At 39.8% G+C, this 23,730-nt stretch overlaps 1 protein-coding gene across 1 annotated transcript in view; it reads left to right on the forward strand.

Annotated features, from left to right (window-relative positions):
- ANK3 (ankyrin 3, node of Ranvier (ankyrin G)) overlaps positions 1-23,730 on the forward strand; it is a 209,713-nt gene that overhangs the window by 142 nt on the left and 185,841 nt on the right. The window contains exon 2 of the mRNA XM_009889813.1: positions 14,371-14,392. Coding sequence (XP_009888115.1) covers positions 14,371-14,392 — 22 coding nt within the window. The remainder of the gene's footprint in view (positions 1-14,370; positions 14,393-23,730) is intronic.

Below are 23,730 nucleotides of genomic sequence, written 5' to 3' on the forward strand. Positions count from 1 at the left end.
TTGTTTTAATTTTCTTACCTTGCTATTGAAGTATCAAAGCTCGTTCTTGTGTGTAACTTGGTAGCTGTCAGAATCATTTGTTAATGTTGTAAAATAGCATTGATAACCATGGCTGTGGGGTTTGCAAAGCAATTGAATGTTTAATTGGATATTAGTTGATTGCAGTGGTGATGCAGAAGGTGTGCATTCATTTCCCAGAAAAATCACTTGTGTTACCGTGATATGCAAACTGCCTGTGAGTTGAAAATAGTTTGTAACCATGATGAGAGGTCAAATGCTGTGCTTTCTCATAGCTTTAACAGCATAATAGTTTAGCCTTATATACATGTACTTAAGGGGATGTGTGTGGAGGCAGATTTTTTTTTCTTTGTGTTGGGACTGTCACATGTTTGGCTTCTGAAACATCCATTTTTGGGATAACGTTACAGAAATAAGGTGTTTGTTTCCTGAGGGTGAGCTGTTTTACAGAATTAAGCTGTAACAATCTGTTATTAGCAACTTTCTTTTGTTAGGGAAATATGTGACTGAGATCGAAGAACCTGGTTTTTCTCTGCTGTAGATTTGTCTTAGCTGCAGAAAACCCTCCAGCACACTAGGATCCGAGAAATTCAGTAGGCACTGCATTGCTCATTGTTCAGTTCAGGAGCCTCTGTGTGATTCCAGTCTTACTCTTTCTCTCGAAGATATAAAGCAAAATAGTTATGGTTTGTGGCATAACGACAGATAAAGAGGCCAGCCGCTTTGGCAGCCCTGTGGATATGTCCTTAAAAATGACACCTTGTACTCTGCTCCATAGAAATAAGGCCCTGCCATGATTTCTTGTCTTTGGCTGTATTTTGTTATAATTTTCCAAGAACGTACCTAGAAGCCGGTTGTCATAACAGAAACCTGGGTATGTAGTATTTCTGCGTGCCTTTGTGAAATCCCCCTAAGGGGGGATTGGATAATCTTCATACACTCAGAGAAGTGGTGCATGTGGTTCTTAAATGACATGTAGATTTCCTCTAACATATGTGCATCTTTTGGCTGGGTGAGAGTCAGCATTTCTCTGCCCTTTTCCCTTTTTTCCTCTGCCATGGCAGTACTATACATAATGAAAAGCACTAAGAAACCCACTGCCTTCTGTTCTAGTGAGCACATTAGGAGACTGCTTAGATGGCTGCAGCGAATATACTGCAGCATGTTAGCTGTAGGTATTTTTTTCTGTCTGAATGCATACACAACGATCTTCTGAATCATCTTCCAATATAAAGGAAAGGGTGAAAATAAGATTCTGTCTTTGGGGATGATTTTGAGGCACTGCTTTTTGAAACCGGCCTGAATTAGAAGTATTTTTCTTGTCTGCTGTTTAAGTTATGTGCGGGTTGGTAGTGTAGCTATCAGGGTTGATGTTCCCTGCTCCCCCCCCCCGGGTGAAAATGACCACAGCAATTAACAATTTTAGGAGCTGGCCTGTCAACCCATATTTACCTATGGCTTGTGAGCTAAAATGTATAGTCTCTCAGCTAACTCTACTCGTGATGCAGGAAGCCCACGTTGTACTTAATGTGCTCAAGTTTAACAATAGCATGCTCAACCGTATCCATATACTGTCTTTGTGTGAGGGTGCTTTCTCACAGTTTGTCATTAGAACAATATAGAAAGGATGTAGCAGCAAGGGGCTCTTGATTCAGTGAGGTGAGACAATTGCTTTGTGGACAAAAATGTTTTATTGTTTACACAGCACGGTGCTGTAGAAAGGCAATCTCTTAGCAACCGGAGTGGCACATGGATAAATATCAGCCTATTAGTCTCAAATTTGTGGATTTTTTTTTTCAGTGTTTTATTTCTGCATCTTAATAGTGAGATAAAATAGATAGCTTTTGCTCCACAAAAGGCTTTTGTTGGGTTCCTCCCCCCCACCCCTTTTGTGTCACACTGGAATTCGGTAGCTTATTCCAGTTTCTTTCTGGGTTTCCTTAGGCCTGTGCAGATTCAGGGCATGTAGAGGCTCTATCTACTAGGAGAATGGAGCAAAAAGCAGCAATTGCTTCACTTAAAATTTATACATCTGGGCATCAGTCTTCTCGTAACAAAGACGTGGTTTTGCCACCCAGTACGTGGGGCGTAGGAAGTCCAATAATTGTGGTTTGCCATTTTGTACTTTCCTGACTATTTAAAACATTTTCCCCCCAATTTTTCCACTATGAGTTGTGAGTCACTTCTTGTTCCTCTGCACCACCTACAAGCAAGCAGTACTTGGGGTTTTTTTTGTTGATCACATGATACTGCACAAAGCTAACCCTTTGCTTAAGCAGTATACAGAAATATCCTTTAGGGTCTTCCAATCACATTGCAACAGCAGAGAGTGCTAACATTTCTGGATAATTTATACGGTAAGGAGACATAGGCAGCCAATAGTTAGAAAGTAAGGCTGGTGGGAGCACCCAGTGTCCTAGACTTGATGATACCAGCAACAGTCATGCTGATTTATGTTCCTATTTAGTTTGACGATTGCAGTCTGAGGGTAATATTTCACTGCTTTTGACTGGTTAAGCAATTTACAGTGTAATAATGTTTCTGTTAAGGCTTGCTTCAATACTTGAATGAGAAAAATGACCTTTTTAAAAATATACACAAAACAAAACCCTGCGTTATATCCAATGCCGTTTAATTTCAACATGAGATATTTTCAAATTGCTGCACTTAGCTCTGTAGAGATTCTGTGCCCTGTGGGCCCACTGTACTCTTTCTCTTTGCCTGAATTCAAGACATTTCTGAAGGTTCAGAGCTGAAAGTAGTTTCACTCATGTAAGAGAAAGGGATGGGGCCAGGAAGCGAATTGAGTACAGCGAAGGATCTGCATTATACAGGTTTCCCATTTATTCTATGCAAGTTGATATTACAGCTTCAAGCAGTTCTGCTTCTGAATGCTTGTGCAGTGTCCTACACTCTAAATAGTTTGAGTACACCCAAGGGCAGACCTGAGCCTCGAATGGTATCACAGAGCAAGCCAAACCACCTTTAATAATAAGTGATTGATAGGATGGCTCGCTTGATTCCTTATAGTGTGGCTCTGTCACGGTTTGTGAAAACTAGAAATTGTTTATCCTATGACAATGTCTGGAAATAAATTAGTTGCTTAGTCAGTGCCGTTCCTAAAATAAAGGTGAAATCTCTGAATTCTTTTTGTGTTCTCTGTTTAGTACATAGTAGAAGAGAAGGACAGGTCTTGGCACATACTCAATGATTTATGTTTTATACAATATTCAATAGGACTGAAGTGGTTTCTATTTGCGTGTAGTGCTCAGGAGCTAGCATGTTCTTTGGGAACACACAATAGCTTGATCGTAATGCAAACCCTGGCTGCTACCATCTCTGAGATGTTAAAGGCTGCTGCTGTCACATCCTCTGCTGCCGCAAACTTGCGGGCAGCGGGGACGGTAATGGACACCAATGTCACAAATCCTGATAAGTTCATCGTAAGGCTCCAGTGTTTGAAGGCTTTACCTAAAAACTTTCAGGTATGCTGCAAATACTCGTCCTGTGATTTTCTAACTTCCTAAATTGGAATGCTGTGTCAGGAATGATCAACCTGTAGCTGTGCGGCTGTTCATGGGGGTTCAAGGAGCTTGTGCCTCTCCTGGGCTAGGCTGTGCTGCCAGCTGCAAGGGCTTGTGGGAGATGGCTTGGACTGCCCAAGTTAGCAGAGCTGGAAGCACCTCCCAGGGGCAGCAGGACCCCAGGAGAGCATCATCATATCCTAGCTGTGAGACTCCCACTGTTTCCTTTCCACTCAGCTCTCTCGGGGCTGTCAAGGTTTTCAGTACAAATCTCATGAGGTTTTCAACCTCAAATTCACCATCTGCACCCACACAATTAAGCTGAGCAAAGGGTTGTGTGCAGACTAGCTTCAGTGCAAGTGGCTTCTTTGGTTTAGTTCACAGTCATAATTAAACAGGTTTAAGGAAAATAGAGAATTCTGTCTCTGACAGGCGCATGTGATGAACTGCCCTGTGGCTTAAAAAGCAATTCAGGTTGGAATTGCAGTTTTCACATGCAACCAAGCCTAGAAGTTATCAGGTAAAGCTTGAAATGTGAGTTTCAGGGCTTTTAACTCAGATAAGAAGTACAAATCCCCATCTACTTTTTTTTTCTTTTAAATCATGATTTCTAAACAAATGTCAGGATTAGCAAGGTCTATTTCATGTTTTCTGAACATTTGAACTTGACAGTAGTAGAATCAAGACAGGTTAGGCACAAATGATTGTTCCGTAACTCATTTGTGTTAAGGCACAAACCAGGCAGATGTTGCTCTAACATTTGAGAACATGATATACAGCAAATCAAAAGATGATGTGGATTAGGACCAGAAGGAAAAAATTGTTGAACTCGGCAAATCTTTCCTAGGTACTAGGAAAATTTCGATCATATCGTTGATTTTGGACATGATGCTCTGTTAGAGGCAAATCTAATTAAATAATTGACAGATTTTTTTTGATAGATGTTATGAGGCACTTGTGGATGGGGTATCTACTAGCAGTGTTGAATTCTTACCAGCATGGGGTTTGGTGGTGAAAGAGAGTTTCTATTCAGCTGGAAAAACAATTCCTTCTTTGAAGATGACCCCCAAAGGAATTAAAAGATTGCACTGTATTGTGTGGGTAGCACTACAGCGTCATTTGAAGTGGGCACTGCTCAGTGTTACTTTGTTCTTTATAAACCCAGAAAAAAATTTGCACTGTTATACATTTACATTTTTATTTTGGCAGCTTTAGAACATTCACCTTTTCCTCTTCACCTTCTCAACACCTCAGGATTGTCCCGTTGTAATGGATGGCCATTATTTGTAATGCAAATGCCAGTTTGGGTTATAAACCACGTTATGCTTAATGTTACCAGCTTGTGATGGCAGGAGATGGGGAACAGGGAGGACTAACAGTGAGCAACCTCGCCATTATAGGAAGATTGTTCAGTGACTAGATTTAGAGCTGGACTCTCAGTGAGTGTAAATCAATACTGTTTCAACTACCTGGTTGGTATTAACGGAGTATCTTATCCATCTGTTTTTTCCACCCAGGCTGGGTTTTATTTGGGGTTTTTTGGGGGGGGACAGCTGAGGGGCAAATGTCTCTTTTAGGGAAAACGGATGCTTTTGAAGCAAAAGAAAGTTAAATCACTGTTCACCAAACATAATCTTTGGGGAATAAAACCAAACAAACACCAAAAAACCTCTTTGCGTGATTATGAATATTCAGTTCTGTCAAAAAAGTCAAAAGCACTGCTAATTTCAACCTCTTAACTTGCCTGAATTGTTGGGTTTAGGACAAGTTGCACCTACTTTGATACAATTCCCCTTGGCCAATCACTAAATATTTGTTACTGAGAACCTAAATATTTGTTGACTAGTGGAACTGACTAAACACCTGCTAAAATTGAGTGTTAGACTCAATCAGACCTAGTTTGACTGGAACAGGGGCTAAGAACTAAGCTTTTGCTGTGTGTGATGTGGGTAGAGAACAGAAATAGAGAAGAAAAAAGTCCGAGTTGTGAGTTGTATTTTTTAAAAAATACATTACTTAATTCCCATACAAAGCTTGATGTATTCCCATGTTGATTTGAATGGAAGTGTGGGTAATAAAGGACTAGATTTGCTGAAGTGCCTCGTGCAGCTGTTTAGGCCACTGGTAATGTGGTAATGGGAATTTTCTGACTGGGGCAGTAGGGCTAACACAGGACTGCATTGTAAAGGCGCAGAGAACCAGGCCTTAAGCGTTTCATCTGGCCCAGTGTGCCTGTCGAGTTGGAAACCTCTTAGGCCTTTTAGCAACTCTATGAAATAATACCTCCCTGTTAGACTGGGATGTGTGGGTGCCCGTTCAGGTAATGAGCTCAACTGAGACTTTACAGTTGCTTCACATTGTTCCCGACTTCAGTTATCTAACTTAGGCTATAGCACTATATATTAAATGGAAAAAGATAGGTGCCTTCGGAGGATAATTCAGTGCATGTGAGACAATTTAAAGCAATGTCCTCATTTTCAAAGGTATCGAATATCCTTGAGCCCTGCAGCTTCAGCTGAGAGCTTTGGGCATTCTGCAGATCAGGCCCTGGCATCTCTGGTTTGGGATCGTATAACACTTTTTAAAAAATCGTTTTCGTATGTCTGTTGCCTAAGCGCTGTACTTGTGTGGAGCTCTGTGCCAGTGCTTTGCAAGGCGGCTGGTTAGTGTATTCCATGGAAGAGGTCAGCTTCTGTTTTTTTGGTTTGGTGGTTTTTTTTGTTTGTGTTTGGTTTTTTGTTTGTGGTTTTTTTTGTTTTTTTTTTTGTTTTTTTTTTTTTTTTACAAAAGTTGATATCACTGTATGGTGACTTGAAAGGGAAATCCAACATAATGTTTCTTTAGTATTTATTCAAGTAAGACTAATGTGGAACTGGATTGAAATAAGATTGTTTTGCTAATTGAAAATTTACTCTGGGATGAATTTATTTTTTTTAAAAAAATCATAATTTTGCCAATAAGCTGAAGTTCTTCATTATTTAGAAAGTCATGACTGTTCAGTAACGTGAATTTTTCCCGCATGAGGTTGTTAGTGCTCTGAGATGTATGTAAGCCGTTTAATGCCTTTGTATTATGTACCAGAGCTAAACCTTTATTTTGCCTTTGTAGCTGCAGAAAAATACAGGACATATTGTACTGTGTAGTCACCTTCATCTGAGCAGTATTTTAGGAAACTTTTTATGGTTTAATGACCTGAATGATATATTTTACCTAACTTGTTGGTTGTTCAGCTATGTCTTATTCACGGTTTTGGATTTTAGTTTATTGGGCAGCTGAAGTGTCTAATGTATTATATGTTGTGCCATCACAGTTATCAACTTTAAAGCTTGTGTTTTTCATTTCAGTATCTTCCTAATTTTTCATTGAAAAGCATTAGTATGGGTATTGTAGGTTAGTTCATTGTGCAAATTCTGAAATCCTATTTTATACAGAATATATCTTACTCCATATTTATCCAACTGGAATTAATGGGACTTTATAGAAGTTGTTACTTATTTATAAAAGTGGCAGTACCCGAGGCCTCTGTTAACATACCAATTGCTCATAAGCACAAGGAGGAAATTAAGGTCGGTACCTTAATGGGCATCCACTGCCCCATCATGGCAAGTTATACAGATGCACTGTCTGCATTTTTTTCATGGGTGTGACATGACATATATCATAGTGGCTGGAGGAGGCTACCTCAATAAAAATCTCCATCCACAGCATTAAACTTGGTGTCTCTGGTGGCCCCATCTCTACCGGGAGCCAGGCAGGCTCCCAGGTGTGCCTGGTGCTTCACCTATGGAATTAGTCATTTGTACAATACCAAAAAAACTGAGATCTTGTCACTTGGTTCCCTTGTGAAGGAAGGGACGCGTGTGTCACTTTGATACCTGATCCAATGTTGGTGGAAATCACTGCCTGCTTTCTGCAAAGAAGTCCACGATGGCTTATATGTAGATTCTGAACGGATTTCTGAACAGCTCTCAGTTTTGGTGCATATTGAGGGAAAAATCACTGGTCACTAAATGAGCTTGAATTACATTCATGTGTTCCACACTTGTAATACCCCTTTAAGTACACATGCATAGATGGAATGAGGGTATAATATGTCAATTGTTTCTATTTCTGTAGAATATGGATGGTATTTTTGAAAGCAGAAAAGTGCGTTCTTTTTTTGTGAAATCTTGTCAGCTCAGCTGTGAGCTATAGCCCTATCCTTAACCTTGTTGGCCTCTGCATTTGAAATAAGATGTTATTAAGTATCCAGGCTCTGCTGGAGTAAGAGAGTTGAGAGGAAAGTCAGAAGAGAAGACAGGTAGTTGCACTGTGAAAAGATTTCCTGGAGCTGCTGAAGTGGCTGTTTTTGCAGAAACGTATTTTAAAAGATAGTACCATGATTATGCAAATCCTTGAACTCTGATAGACTACAAGCAACTAGTAACCAATCTGGATTCAAGTACTCTCATAGTTCACTAGGACTGAGGAGTAGCCATGGGGTGTAACACAAATACTCTTCTCCACGAATGATGACGTGATCTGCTGAGCTGGGGATGGTGCTCTTGTAAAGAGCTGCTTGCATGGCATCTTTGTGCTCTGATTGCAGAAGAGTTTGGGCTGAGTACAAAAACTCATACCCACTACAAGTAAAGGATTTATACACAGCAAAACAGATATGGAATGAATGTACTATGTGAGTGAGTTTGTGCGTGTGCAGGGCAAAAGCAGGAGGGCAGGTGGCAGTCAGGCATTTAGTTGTGACTTCCCCATCTATGTGCTTTGCACCAGTCCATCTATAGCCCTTGAGTCAGGCATCTCCAAAGTCTCTGTGCTTCCCACGGTGAGTCTCCATCTGTATTAGGGAGCACTTCGACTGGGAGAGGTTGCCTGGTGCTGCAGGGGGTTTGGTTTCAGAGGAAGCAGGTTCCCTTTGCTCCTGTGCAGTCGCTCCTGGAAAGTCAGGTTCAGCCCATTGCCAGTGCTGTTGGCTGGGCTGGATCCTTAGGGAGAAGCTGTCCACAAAGTTGTTAATGATGTTTTCAGAAATGTGCACTGTGTGGGTATTTATAAATAATTTGTTTCTTCACTTATGTAATTTACAGTATGATTCTGTTTCATTTCTGTCATTGATTCATAAAGGAATTATAAATCTTTTTTTAATGAAAAGACATTTGAAAGAGGAACTCATTAGATAGAACATATCAAAAAGTTAAGTGGTCTTTTTAAAACTTCTGCCACTTTTCTTTTGAAATTCTTCAAATGACAGCTTCACCAGGAATTTCTGCATCACGTTCTGAATTCACAAAGCTCAGAATAATTCACAAGTCAGTGCAGTTGTTGAAGTCTACCTTTCAGTTAGAGCACACTGATTTCTATATTCTAAGGTGCTTTCCTTAAAGGCAGCATTAAAATGAGAAACCACAGTGATGCTATCCTGTCTGTACCCTCTAAGAAGCCATGATTTTACCTGCCCTATTCGGTTTTGGTAGAAGATACAGTTGTGGAATTCACTTTCTGCTAAGCACATGGGTTCATTTTCTTGTAAATGTCAGGACACAGAATAACACTGTCGTTGAGTTTCTACAGTTAAGCACGATTGTCACAGCTAGCTGGGCAGTTGTCCTTCCCAGTGATGTGTCCCATATGTTGTTCCCAAGCTTACCAATCTGGAGATGGTCTCCAGTGTTCTCTGGGAACCTGTAGAAAAGCAGAGCTGTGCAATATCCACTGGATAGATATTCCCTCCATTTCCCAACATGAGTTTACAGGGCATTTTCCTAACAGAAGGCAAAGGTGGAACTGAGTCACTGACTGTAGCTAGCGGTGTATAACTTTTAAGTCATTTTTCCAGGGTTGTAATCAGAGTATCTTAAAAATATAGGCATTCATAGCTTTAAATGAGATTCCTTCATAGGTTGAATAATTTTATTTTCTCCCACACAGCTTTTTTCTTTCTCCTATAACTGCATCACCACTCCTTCTGGACCCTACCATGGTATCTCCGAAACTGCAATCATTTCCCATTCATTAATCACTAGCTTAATGTTTAGCTTTTGCAACCATCTCATCAGCTGAATTTACCATTGGCCCGTGAGGAAATATCAGTGTCTGGGTGATCTGAGTCTGTAACCTGCTCTCCTGCCCCCTTGGGATTTGTATGAATCTAGCAATCATCTCTGGTGCTGAGTGTAATGTTTTCATGCCCAAACTGTAGGAAAATTAATGCAGATATTATTCAGAAATAGACTGCTGACAAGACCTTGAAGCACAGGCAAATAAGCCTGGAGTGCTCTCCGTGCCTGAGGGGAAAGATCCCCCAAGAGGAGAAAGATATGTACCAAGCACCTCACAGTGCAGCAAGTTAAAAAAGACCCTCAGTCTATGTGTGAGTAAATGCAACTTTTTCGTAGTGCTGCAGATGCCTCTCTCAAAACAGGCATTTTTTGACCAGGCAGTAGCAGATAGTATGTTCTGGAGGGGTGGCTGGCTGTGGACAGTTTCCTTTTTCTTACACAAGGCTCTGAAAAGTTAAAACTTCCCATAGTGAAATATTGCTGAGAAGTGGGTGGGAAAGGCTTCCTTTTTTACATTTGTACCATCTAAGCCAAGAAAACATCTTCAAGGAGAATCAGTAAATGCACTGGATACCTGCAGTCCTAGTTTTTCCTACCACTTGATTTAATTTGAAACCACCAGCACTTTGAAGCTGTTAAGCATCAAAATTCTGATAACTAAAGACTGCTGTTTTTCTACCAGTCTGAAAAGATTAAAAAGATGTTGAGAGGAAAACATCTCTCATGACAGTGGGTGCACAATCAAAGTTTCTAAGTAGGGCAGCCTGAGGAACAGCCAACGCTTTTTAACAGTTATGGGAAAGTGTATGTTGTTTGATGTTCCTATCTGATATTTTCCTGTCTACCTTTTTTTGTAATATCAGAATGTCTGGTTATGCTTAAAGAAGGCTTAATAAATGTTTTGCACACTCAGCACACACTACCCACGTAAAAGATAAAAGTATGCAAACTTCCAAGTCATCCAAGCAACAAAAGCCAACGCTTTTTAACAGTTATGGACTCTTCCAGTTTGATCTTAAGCAGTTTATTTAATCTCTGGTTTTCCTCTCTGTAAAATAGCGCTGTGTTTTTCTTGTGCATTTTAAGGACCTCTTTTCAAATGGCAAGCACTGACTATTTTTCTGGTTTTGATACAGAATATATTTTGCATGCCTTGCATAAGGACAATTGTTACAAAATAGGGCCTATGCAGGGTTTATAGTGTTTTTTTTTTAACGACCTCAGAGCTGCTCAGTGCTGCCCTGGTGTGTGACCTATTGGCTGTGCCCACAGCTCTCAGGAACATTTTTGCTGGTGTCTTGCCATAATTCTGGAGGAGAAATGTGGTTTTTAAAGAAGTATACGGTTTTTAAAAAGCTTTTGGCGGAGAGGAAGCATGCATGGTAACAATTCTAATTATGGCCCTTGGTATTTAGTATAAATATCCGATTTACTGTTATTTAGATTAATTTTCTTTTATACAGTATACTAAGCTATTGGCTAAAGGCTGTTTTAGAACGACTGATCATACTAGTTAAGTTGTAGATAGAAATGTGTGGTGTTGACAAGGAATTTGTAAAGCTCTTTGAGTTGTTTCTGTTTAGCCCACCCGGTATACAGGAAAATTGCCCAAATCCTGGTTTTAGAAGTGCATGAGTTTAATCTAAAATGGCTAAATGTAGTGTATTTTATAACGTTGTATCTATCTTCTTGTTGACCTACGTGCCTGTTATCCTTGAAGCTAAACTCACTGAATTGTGGTCAAGTCATAGGTCCAATTAGAAGAACCACTGAACATATGCAATAAATTCAGCTTGAAAGGCCACATGCACAATCTGCCTTGGGTTGGAAAGCCAAGAGATGCTGTGACCAAACAAGATCCGCAGGGAAGCTGTTCAAAATTGTAGCCCTTTGTTCCCAACAGCAAAGCTGCCCCTTTCTCCTTGTTTACTACCAAATGCAAATGAGCAAACAAAGCTGGTGCACTTTTAAAACAAGCCAATTTAAAGGAAGATGAGAAAAAAGGAACGAGAGCATCAAAAAGGGCCTTGCTGTTGAAATGGGGACAGCGATTAAAGGGGAGATACAGGAGTGATTGGGGCAGCTGACCCAGAAGTTTGGTTGTATTTGGGCTGTAATTAGCTGCTGGGAGATGAACCCCTGGTCCTGAAGAGCTCCTTATTAACCTGCAATATTTTGCCCAGGCTGAGTCAGTAGATAAAACCTGGGAGAGGAAGAAGCAGAATAGGAGAGAGCCAGCAAAAATTCAGTCTCTGCTGGGGACTGGGCTCCAAACCCTGCTGAGTTCAGGGACGTTTGCGGTTCCTTTCAGGACAGTGCAGACGGGCTTTATGAGCAGTAAAGGTGATGTATGGCTGATAAGATGGCTAAGGGGATGGCTTTCTTCCCTGAGAGTATCAGCCATACTGCAAGCGAGCAAACAGTGCTGCCTGCAGGGCTGCTGCTCTCTGATTGCATTGCTGCCATGGGACTGCAGTTGTCCTTGTGAGCTTCTCCTCCCCAGACAGAGATGCTGGCTTGTTAGGGGAAGAAATTCAGGCATCGAAGGAGGCAAAAAGATAAAAACCCTCTAGATTTATAAAGCAGGGTGAGAAATTTAATTGGTTGGAGGACATTCAAGAGATGGCATCTGATTAAGTCCTTAAAAAGATAAGATCTCTTATCTATTTACCTGGTTGCATGAATTTATACTGTGGCTATGTAGCCTAGTGCTTTGCTAAGGTCCGCATGCAGAGAGGTAACCACAAATTAATCAGGGCTTGTCAGTTTTAAAATATTTCTGGTACAAATTAGAGCAATTCATTTACGCCTACAAAATAGCAATCTGCTAACTAATTTTTTTTTTAATTCCTAAAGTTTAGGGGTGAAAACAAAATTCAGCTTAATGTCTTTCTGTGTGTTTCTTATTCATTTACAGTAAAATTTTCTCACATTTTCTTGACAAGTCAGAATCTCTGTCCTAGTTTTCACAAGACATGCTCGCTGTGCCTGCCTGTTTCCTAGAAAATAGTTGTCTGAAAGAGTTGCCTGAAAAAGGACCAAAGGTAATATCTCAAAAGAAAAATAAAGTCACAGATAATGTTAATATTCAAACTAAACAATATGTTAGGGAAAGACTGAGGAAATACACAAAGAGGAAAAAAAAAGTGGGAGGGAGCGTGGGGAGATCTTGCAAAGCTAGCCGGCTTTTGAAAGCCCCGCCAGAGCTTTTGGAGGCTTCTGACTGAAACTTTGCAATACATTGGGTCTTCCCATGTGTTCAGTTTTGTCTGTATTATTCAAAATGGCAGTTTTTATTATTTTTTTTAGAAATATGTGTGTTAACTAGCAGCACTTGATTTTGTTAATATCAGTTATTTTATGCATTTATTGTTCAGATGAATATTCAGTCCATTGCCTCTCAGATAGTTTTGTTCATGCAAACATAAATTGAATATATGAAGTGTTATTAACATGAGGGTTGCCTGGAATCAGTTTTATTTCACGGGTAGCCGGTTACTGTGGTTCAGTAAATGCGATTGTCTACAGTTCTTATATTTGGCAGTTACAGATTAGAGCTACGTAGCTTAAGGCAGGACTCACTAGCAGTACATTTAGGTTTTATATGTAGCAACCTTGTTTTGAATTCATCCTGCTGTTTGATAAAGAGACATTAATGGCTGCTGAGGGGAAGAGTGGTGGCAAAAGAGGACAAGGTCAGAGGTAACTCAGAGGGAGTGTATTAACCAGCCTCAGAATGACAACATGGACTTTTTGCAAGTCGCAGAACCAGAACGTTTAGTAGCAGATCAGTGATGATGATGCTGGATTTCAGACTTCCTGCTGTAAGGAGAAAAGGGCAGTTATATTTTGTGGGAGACTGATGATTGTCCTGGTGCTGCATACTAGCAGTCCAGTGAAGTCAGTGGAGGAAAAAGCTGGTCCTTCAGCCTTGAGTCGTTAACATACTGCTGGTATTTTAGAGAATATTTTTCTTCTGTTCTGATGTATTACAAACATTAAGATTTCACTTAAAAAGACGCTGCATGTCTTTAAGTCTAGTTACATTGTACTTGGACTGACTTTTGAAAACATTCGATCCATGGGCCATGGCATTGTTGTCTTTCCTGCATGATGCTGCCAAATGCAATGGGAGAGCACATAGGAGGAAGTCAAACCACTTGGAGCGCAGCCTACAAAATGAGGGGAACTAACCTATCTCATCAGAAAGAGGGACTTAAATAAATCTTTCCCTCCCGAGAACTAAGTTCTTTGCATTAAATGAAGGAAAGCTTCTCTTTGCTTTGATTTTTAAAACGTCTAGCCGCAAACTCTGTATTAGCTGTTGCAATTTAAATGCATAGGGAAAAATGATGCTATGTGCTGGCCACGGATTTCAGTTTTCAGAAAGCAAAATATTTTGCAACTCGATAGGCTGATCAGCTTTATGTGTTGAGTTGACAGGAAAGAAAAACTTTGGGCAGCTTCTGGTTTTGAAATCTTTATTTAATTTTCACTTGTGCTCTCAGACAGAAAACAGACAATAAAAAGGTGCACTGTTGTTTCTCAGAGCTTCCAAATGACTAAGCAAACTGCACCGTATTTTTGCTTCCCTTCTCTTGGGTCTGTTTAGTCAAAAATGCTAAATATTATGGCACTTATCCATAAAAGTACTTAAGAGTGCACTTAAGTTTAAGCCTATTTGTAATTCAGTTGAGTACAGAGGGAGCACTGTGTGCTTAAAGCTGAGTCCAGTCTTAAGTGATGTGTTGAATGGTGCTTAGCCCATCAGAAGAGAGAGATTTTAGAAAAAAGGTCCATCCTGAAATGCTATGTTATTCCAGCTCTGTGCAAACCAGGTTGGGTGTGAGCACCTGTGAGCTGGAGATGACATCATTTACCTTAAATAGTGGATTGAAATAGTGGGAATTCTGATCAACTCCAAAATTTGGCATTTCAAAGACATTATTTTCTTCATAGGTGCTTTTTTTTTTAAAAAAAAAAACAAACCAAAAAACGTGTTACCACTATTTGTACATCAGTAAACAAGGGTCAACCACTGATAGTGAGAAAACCTTGAAGAAGGGAACAATAGTAAATCCATTAAATAAGGCAAGGAAGGCTACCTAGTGCTAAGTTACAGCTGATAATTACATGCATATTATTGATTTAATCATGCTTATTAAGCAGCTAATTCACTCATTAATATGCCTGGTGTTACAGAGGTATTAATCCAATATGTAAAATGTAAGTATACAAATTCTCCTGTTGGCTGTTAGTTGTATGCCACAAACAAATGTAAATTTGGAACGTACTGGCCAAAGCCTAGCAACTAATTCAGGCCATTTTTTTCAGATAAGAGTTTCTTAATTTGAAAAATAGTTTAATATGCTTAAAGTGACAAATCTGATTTAAGCTCAACCAAGTACTTAAGTCAATAACAAGATGAACACATTCTGAAAAATAATAATAAAAAACCCCAAACAACCCATTAAATGCTGATTTAAATTTTGAAAATGGAAAAAACAAGTCACTCAGCTTTGTTTTGGCATGTTGAACCAAAGGATTTTATTTTAAAGTTTTTTGTTTTGAAATTCCTTTGCAAGTATTTTGGAAAGCTGAAAATTCTGATTACAATGTGTCATTTATATTCAGCAAGGGATTCCTAAAATAATCTCTGTGTAACATGGTGGGTTTTTTTCCCAGATTTTTTTAATGCTGTGAGCAAAGAGAGCCATTTCAATCACTTACACTGCTCTCTTTGTGACAGCCTTCCAAATACATCATGACCCTATGGCAAATTCAGTCTTGTGAATAAACTATTAAGGATCAGCTTACCCTAAGACTGCAAGTGAAATGAAATACAAGCCCATGGTGACGGCAGTTAAGCATGTACTGTCATTCTTGACACATCCGTGATTCTGGAGGCTCAAATAAGCAGTAAAATAGTTAAGTATCGGGGTTATTCAGGTGAGCGTGTTCTTTGTGACATTGCGCAAGTACGTCTCATTTTGTAAACTGGAGTAAGTTAATTTACTGAAGTGTTTTCCTAAATCCAGGAGTGAAACATGAATACTCCCATTATCATTAATACAGGCATTTCATGCTGTGTGCTTTTTTAGTGGCTGTTCCATTCAACGTTCGCAATGGTATTAATACTAATTGTAACTAACTAAAATTTGGGCTGCTTGCTTGAACTGGGAGTGAATTACGCACCTGGAGGTTTGAGGCCCTCCACCTTCCCATCCCCTGCAGGGGAAGGCTTTGTACAGAGGTGGCTATCAGGGTGAGGCCCGGTGCTAGAGAGAAACACGTCAATTCTGTAGGCATGTTGATTTACACATGTGCGTTTCCTTTTTCAAGAGAATAGACAATTTTTTGATGTTTTGAAATCTTTTAAAAACTGGTTTAGGTCAATGGATTAAAACCTAAGATTGCTAAGACTATTTAAAATCACAGCTATTATCTATTTTAATTTCCTCTGCTGGAGAGTACCCCAAAACATTCATTATGTGGAGGGTATAATCTCTGAACAAATGACATGGTGGAATTAATGAACAATTAACTATGATCATACGTTATAAACAGAGCTGATTAGAATCCACACGTGTCTGGGTTTTCGAAAGACTCTCTTTTGACTCAGCTTTGTGTTGCTGAGGTAGGACCATGCAGCTCTCATTTTTTGTTCATTGTGTGAGCATAACATCATTTCCTCTGAGGTAAGGCTACATCTCTTAGTTTTCATGGCAACCAGACAAAGAATTCATCTATTCTTCAACTTCGATGTTTGGGGAGGGTAGGGGTGAGGAAAATAAGAATTTTTCCTGGTAATTTTCCTCTTATCTGTTTAGCTAGCTAGTATGCTTACATTACAGACTTTCTCCCATATCCTAAAGACTATTCTCCAATATCCCATGTGGTGATTAAATCACAGAGAATATTATAAAGCTGGAAGAAAGGGAATATCTGTCCCCAGTAGCTACGGCTGCACGGTGGTGTATGCAGCGTGGAATGCAGTTACTGTGCTGTGCAATTTACTGTCTTCATTAAATCAGACAAGCGTCAGGTGAACCGTAGAAATTCCATCTGCATTCACAGTGGGCTCCATGCATACTATTTACACTTTTTTCCTATCACTTTATTTAACTTCCACATGTATGTGTTTAATAAATTAATACCATTATAAATTATGATGACTCTTTCAAAACAATAACAGCGGATACCGCTATCGAGAATATTTTCAACCTTAAAGGGAAAATGCTTCTGTCCTTTTAAAATAGAAGCAGGCCCTGAGCTCTCCTAATGTCATTGGGGACAGGCAAGGATTTGTTTCAGAAGCTGCAGTGCAGCACCAGGCAATGACTGGACATACAGCTTGATGATTCTGCATCACATAAAAGCACTAGCTTCCCTCTTATCGCCTCAATGCTCTGATCATCCTGAGAAGTGAGACAAAAGAAATGGTCCACTGTATTTTGACCTTCATTGTAACAGCAGAAACCTTTCATTATTTTGTCACGTTACTTGATACACTCAAAGGCAATGCATTTGAAACTAGGAAATTTCATTTGCAGAAAGCAAGCATGCAAAATTCGTATTACATAAGGAAAGGTGGAGATTTACACATGTACTCTGTGTATTTGTGCTTCTCAAAAAAAAAAAAGGTATATACAAATACTTAAGAGATGCTTAAGCAGTAACTTATAGAACAGCTCTTTTGTCAGAGACCATTATGTCTGAACAATTTGTTTTGAAATGATAAAAAGTTGTTCCCTGAAGTAGGAACAACTCAATCAGATACAGCACTGTAAGCGGTGAAGTGGTTTGTCTGAATTACACAAAGATATGTTCAAATGGCACTTTTAATATTCCTAGTGTGCTTATCAAGTGTTCTCTGCAAGTAGCATTCTACGCTGGTAGGGACTGCACCCTAACTGTTAATAAATAATTGGTTTAGAGGGTTTTTAGCAAAATCCTCAGAATTCCAGGGTTATTAATTTTCATGATGTTAAATGTTGGTATAATAATTTTGTTTGTAGTATCATTATCTGATTCTCATGTGTTGTTATCTTGCATTACTAACTACTTTGAGTAATGTCCAACTACAAATGGAAAGAAATAAGAGTTAGGCAGATAAATCCACAGATTTTTTGGTGGGACTTGTTCAATTATCAAGTGTCTTTTGCTCGTAGTATGTTCTATTTTAAACCACATAATTTATCCCATTATCTGTGCCCTTGTACTGATAGCCTGAGACACAAATTATGAAACTATGCTTGTCTTTAGATGAAAATGCTTTGAACTAAGAATCTGAACGTGTTTTTAAAATTATTAGGTACTAAAGGCTTTGGCCTCTCTCCTTTTTGCAAGGTAAATGAAATGTGGGAAATCTATCTGTATCTTGCATAGGCATTCCGTAGTTATAGGACTGTAGATGCAGTGGCTTTGAACAAAGACTAGCAATGAGTGTAAACGGGCCAAAGCACCCCTGGGGGACTGTGTTCCTATTTGAAGGTCACAAAGCACAGTCCCTGTCTGGATGTCATGAAGGGAAGACCTCAGAAGCCTGGCTGCAGGTCATGATGCTCCAGCTGCAGAGTGGGGTTCAGTTCACTGTGTTCAAGTGGATGGGAGAAAATGTAACAGGTGAAGGTGCAGGGGAGTTCAAGAGTATGTGTACCGTAGGTAGCAGGCTTTGTCCTTCTTTGTTCCTTCAGCTTTCCACAGACTGAGCCCCGAGGAGGAGAGCAGCTCCCTGGGTCTGGAATATCCCCTCCCGCCTCTTTAGTTATAGAGCCCCTCAGCTCTGTTGGCTTCCTTGCCTTGAGCAGAGCTACAGTTTCTGACAGCAGTTGTAGATGTGACAATTTGCTATAAGAAAAGATGTGTTACCTTCGATATAAGAGTGAGGTTTTCTTTCTTCCATCTCACAGTATCAGGGAGTTTGAAAGCAGTAAGATTTGAAAGTTTAATGTTCAAGAATGGAACGCTTGTTCTAGTTGATGGCTGGAGTCTGTGTAAGCAAAGGTCCAACTCTGTGGGGAATTGGGAGTTGCTGTTTCAATGGGATTAAAATGGAAATCTTCATTTGGGAAGATTCTTTCTCCTTTAGAGACCCTTCTGCTGACTCTTCACAAGGTTACTCCAGAAGCAGTATAGTTTTGTTAGATCATTGCTCCGTACAAGCTAGTTACAGCAGCTTTCTCGTAGCCCTGTATTGCTACAGTTGGGACACTACTGTCCTAATGCACGTGTTCTGCGTTCGTGATGTAAACATCTTTCTCTTCGGGGCTTTTAATTGTTCACTATGGACATGCTAGACTGTTCAAAGCTGATGTGACTGCCCTTGATCCAGTTCAGCATGAAGTCTGGAATATGCTCTTTGACTTCTGCCAGCTAAAGTAACATGCAGGGTTTCACAACTGAACGTAATCTCCTGAATCAGATGAAGGAATATCTTCTTTCAGATGCAAATTTTTAATTCTAAGGGGTAAATAGTATAGTCTGTAGTTGAAGTAAAATGCTTGCAGAGGACATGTAATATTCTTTTCCAGGATAAAATTAATAAAAGTCATGGCTTGATGCGTTTTGTTTTTTGCAAGATACCTTTCCAGATAGAGTGGATGTCTGGAGACCAAACCAAGAAGGCATTGATCAATACAGCCAAACGAAACCTGCAACATTAGTTCCTCAGCCAGTAATGCAATAGCTTAATAACTGGTGGCATTGATTATTGAGAAACTAAATACCGTGTGCTGAAAAATGAGAATATAGATTCATTTACAACAAAGCAGCTCATCTCTCTCCTGGCTTTCAGAGAATATCTGTAACCATACTGTGAGCTACAACATGTTGATGACCCTGCAGAAGTAACAGGGCATTAAGATGGATGAAAAGACGTCAGAGTCCTAGTTGTAGTCTCAGTGTGATCTTGGAGTGTGGCCCAGTGTTTCTTGGACTACAGTCTGTTTAGACTCATTGAACCACTTGTCACTGAAAGCTTGCAGTGCTAAACTCCCGTTTTTCCTCCATCTTGCCACCCCCAGCATTTGCATGTTAGTATTGCAGGTGTTTGACTCACCTTTGGAGAGACACCAGTGGTTTGGGGGCGCAGCAGTGCTGTCCTGGTGGGAATCAGAGGTGGGTGGCAGAGGCAAAGAAGAGTGCGTGAGCATCCTTTTATTGGCTTGCAGCTTAACTTTAAAGTTAAAATGCACCCTCAGCATTTTTACGGCTTGGTTCTTTCAGTTGAATAGCAGCAGAACCATCTTCCAGCCTCTAACACTTAGCTTGATCACAGATTGTGCTGTAGCCCTTTGTAGTTCCAGTTGTAAAAGCGTTAAGGTAGAAAGAATACATTTTCAAAACATGTTCTCAGTGTCTTTGTTTAGCCTATAGGTGTTGTAGGTTTTTTTGTTACTGAGTTGTCACCTCTACAACATCTCCAGTTTCTCAATAACCTCACCCACCAACTGGACAATATTTGCCAATTAAAAAATGGTGCCTGGCATGCACTCAGTTGTTTTACTGATGGTAACAGATAAAATCCTGGAAGAAAGAACCATCTTTTTCTGCTATTGTAACTATGTATGTGACTGATCAATGTGGCTTCAGTTTGATTAGCAGCATGAGTGAAACCTCCATAGGCTCAATTCAGGCTCTGGTTTCTCCCCATTACCATCAAAAACTCAAATTACTACCTGTGCTGGTAGGAAAGATCCAACTGCAAAAGCTCCTTTTGTCCCCAACCTGTCAACTGGCTTATCTTTTCTTGCAGTTATAAGGAAACAGAAGGAAAACATTGCTGAGCCCAATTCCCAGAACTTTATTGTTTGGCAGTGAATTGCTTTTAGCTTTAGGGTTCACTGCTGTTCTCTTGTTTCTGTGCTGTGGTGGATTATGTAGGTGTCAGAACTTCAAGCCCAGTTATCTGTGTTTCCACAAACTTGAGTGCAATTTTGGTCCCAGAAGTGACTGAAAAAGCAAAACAGTATGGGTTTTGAAAATCTGACCCAAAAAGGTATGTTGCCATTAAATTTCTGAGCTTTAACATTAAAATATTTTAATTTTCTCTTAAGAAGAAACTGAAAAAAGCTGGTTGATAAAGCTTTCACAAAGGTATGCTTTTGCTACACATGAAGCATGAGTCACAGCATCAGTACCGTCAAAGCATTTGCTAAGGTACAAACGATATGCCAGGGAGGAAGCAAAGGCAGGTGTGATACACGTGTTGACTGACTATACGGTGAATGCCTTATTAATCAGGAGGTTTAAGCTGAAGAGAAAGCTACAGACTGTGTAGATGTGACTGTTCTCCCAGCATTGCAGACAAATGCTATAGGGCTGAAGACAAAGACATAGAATCTTTGGACTGATCCTTTGTGGAAGACAAAGTGAATGCTACCAGAGACTGACTTTTACCTATACTTTCTGCTTTCCTCCTCCTTTCCTCCATCACACTGAGCATATGTTGGTTTACTTTCTATGTAACATTTGGCCATATGTTGAATAAGTCCTCTAGGAATGACTTGCCAAGTGCCAGAAAATGCTCTGCTGTGGCAAACTGACAGGTAGACTAATGGTATTCTCTTTTAATGATGTTTTAACATCAGTAGAGATTTGAACGTGTCTGGAAATATATTCAGAAGGAGGGACGGAGGTTTCCCCACTATGATAGAAGAAGAGAAACAACTATGAGCAGTGGTTTAAAAATCACCCCCTACCTTGGGTCATTTTAGACTTAATTTCTTTTTACATCGTGCTTTATGTGGTTGTTCACCTGTTTGTTTGCGAGGAGTGTTACAAGATTCAGCTTTGTTAATGGTTAGTCTCACACCTCTTGATTCAGATGTAAATGGTGCCACTATGTGTAAAACCTCAAAGAAATGTACCCTTGCAAGTAGGTTTATCCCATTTAATGTCTGGAAGAGAGAGTTAAGAGCTTTCCATTTAAGCCTACCAGCAAGCATATACATGACAAGAAAGAATCAGAATAGCCAAACACAGATTTCTCATCACTATTTAGAATCAATTGAAATGCGTGATTTCTTTGCAACCGTGTATCTTTATTTTGCTTATATAAAGAGTATATTAGTCGCTTGCAGCACCTGCTGTCTGTATGGGAAAAAAAAAAATCAGTAAATTTCATTCCTGTTGCATCTTCTTTTGATACCGAACATGAACATTTTTCCAAAGGAACAAGTGATTCCTGGGTTCCTGAAAGAAGAAAATTCTGTAGGCTGGGTTTTCTTGCAGTATCATAAGGAATCAACCTTCAAATGGAAACTTCTGAGTGTATATATAGCAAAGCAGTAAAATCAGACACACTTTTGTGGGTGAGCAAATATAAACTCCTAAAGACTACAGAAACTGAAAATTTAAAGTGACAGAAAATAATCTGGAAGCTTTTCTGCCCTGCTCCTGATCTGGCCTGGGGTCTTCTCAGTAATTATGTAAGAGAATGATTTCTGTTTGCTTTGTTCTGTTTAATAATTTCTTCATTTTAGAATGAAAGTGGAGGGTTTGAAATTGTTACACTATACTGAAGTCCTTGTATGGATAATGTGTTAGTTATTGCCGGTGGCTTCTCAGGAGACTGAGCAGAAGGTGGGAATAAGTAGCAGATCTTGGGAGACCATTTTGGCTGCAGAACTGTTGTGGAATTCGGCACATCATCAGTACAGTGGGCGGTTTGTTGGTTTGGGTTTGTTTTTTTGGGTTTGTTTTTTTTTTTTAATGAATTAGTAGAACTTTTCTTTACAGGGTTGAGTTTCACCTTTCTCTTTAATGTTTTTGTAGTGTATGGAATATACCTGCAATATTCAGTTCTTAAGGTTTCAGTAAGCACAGGAAATCTGCGGCAAACCAAAACATTTATACTTCTTTCCAGGGTTAGCATTAGCCAGTTTTTTTAAAACAGTAAATGTTTTTTATTCAGAAATATAGACTACAAATTACATGAGTTTACATGTGTGTATGTGTACACACACTCAAGTTACTGGGTATGCTATGTATTTATCTCAAAGTATGAGTGAAAAGACACGGCCACAATGACACAGAAACAGTATTAAATACTTTTCAACATTTGATTACACTTTTCAGCATTTCTTCTGCAGTGCTTTCTGCCCTGATAAAATGAATAGCTCATCAACATCAACTGCAGTCTGTAGCTTTATTTGTCCATCATTAAACAATTGACAATGTGTTCAGTATTCCAGCCCAGCTGATCATGAGATAAAGTGTGACTAAAAAGTAGATCATCTAATGGATCCTCCAGTGTTTGATATGACACAAAGGGTTCCTTTCTCCTCTGTAGCGTGCCCGCACAGCTCCTACTGCAATCAGCGGGAGCTGTGCGTGCCTATTTGAGGCATGATGCTGTATGTGAAGCACTTGCTCTGTTTCACCATTGAAATTAGCACAGCAATAGAGACATCCAAGCCAAGCACAGCCACTTCTTGACTGTTTGTATATTCAGCTGTTTGCAGTGTTACCTTTAGTGCCTGAGCTTCTCTTTTATGCTTTTGTAGCCTGCATATATTCCTTGGCATATGATGTCCTTTGCAGCATTCATGCTTTTCGTGGTGGAAGATGACAGAGGGTGGCATTAGACACATCCGTTAACTACCTAGAGTCTTCCTCAAAGAAGGATTTTGTTTTCCTTTTTTCATGATATGACCCTTTTTAGTAAAAACTACTGTCTTGTAGACAAACACCCCACAAGTAAGGTTGACAACTGTTGAAGGTGCCACTTTTCACACCAAGCTTGTCTTGGACGGGCCATCCCGGGGGGGGACAGCAAGTACTACAGCTGCCACGTCCAGGCAGTGCTGAAGCCACTAGTTGTGATGCACAAACAAGGAACTTGGTTCCATTTCAGAATGCGTGTGGGCATGTGAGAAGGGCACAGAGCCCACCAGATCTCTTCCATGCTTCTTTCAGGTATAAAATTCCAGAACTGAGATGAATTTGGACTAATGTCAGAGAGTTGAGAAGCTTCCTTTGGAAGGCTTCTGCTGCCAAATGTTTCATTGCTTTTTCATTGCTGGAGTTGCTTTATAACGTTAATTATTCAAGCCTTGTGTATTTTCCAAATGTGGCTTTTGACTGTATTGTGCCACAGGCCGTGGAGATGGAAGGGCTGTGTGACTGTG

This window comes from Charadrius vociferus, unplaced genomic scaffold (assembly GCF_000708025.1).
Source record: "Charadrius vociferus isolate BGI_N301 unplaced genomic scaffold, ASM70802v2 scaffold738, whole genome shotgun sequence".
NCBI lineage: Eukaryota > Metazoa > Chordata > Aves > Charadriiformes > Charadriidae > Charadrius > Charadrius vociferus.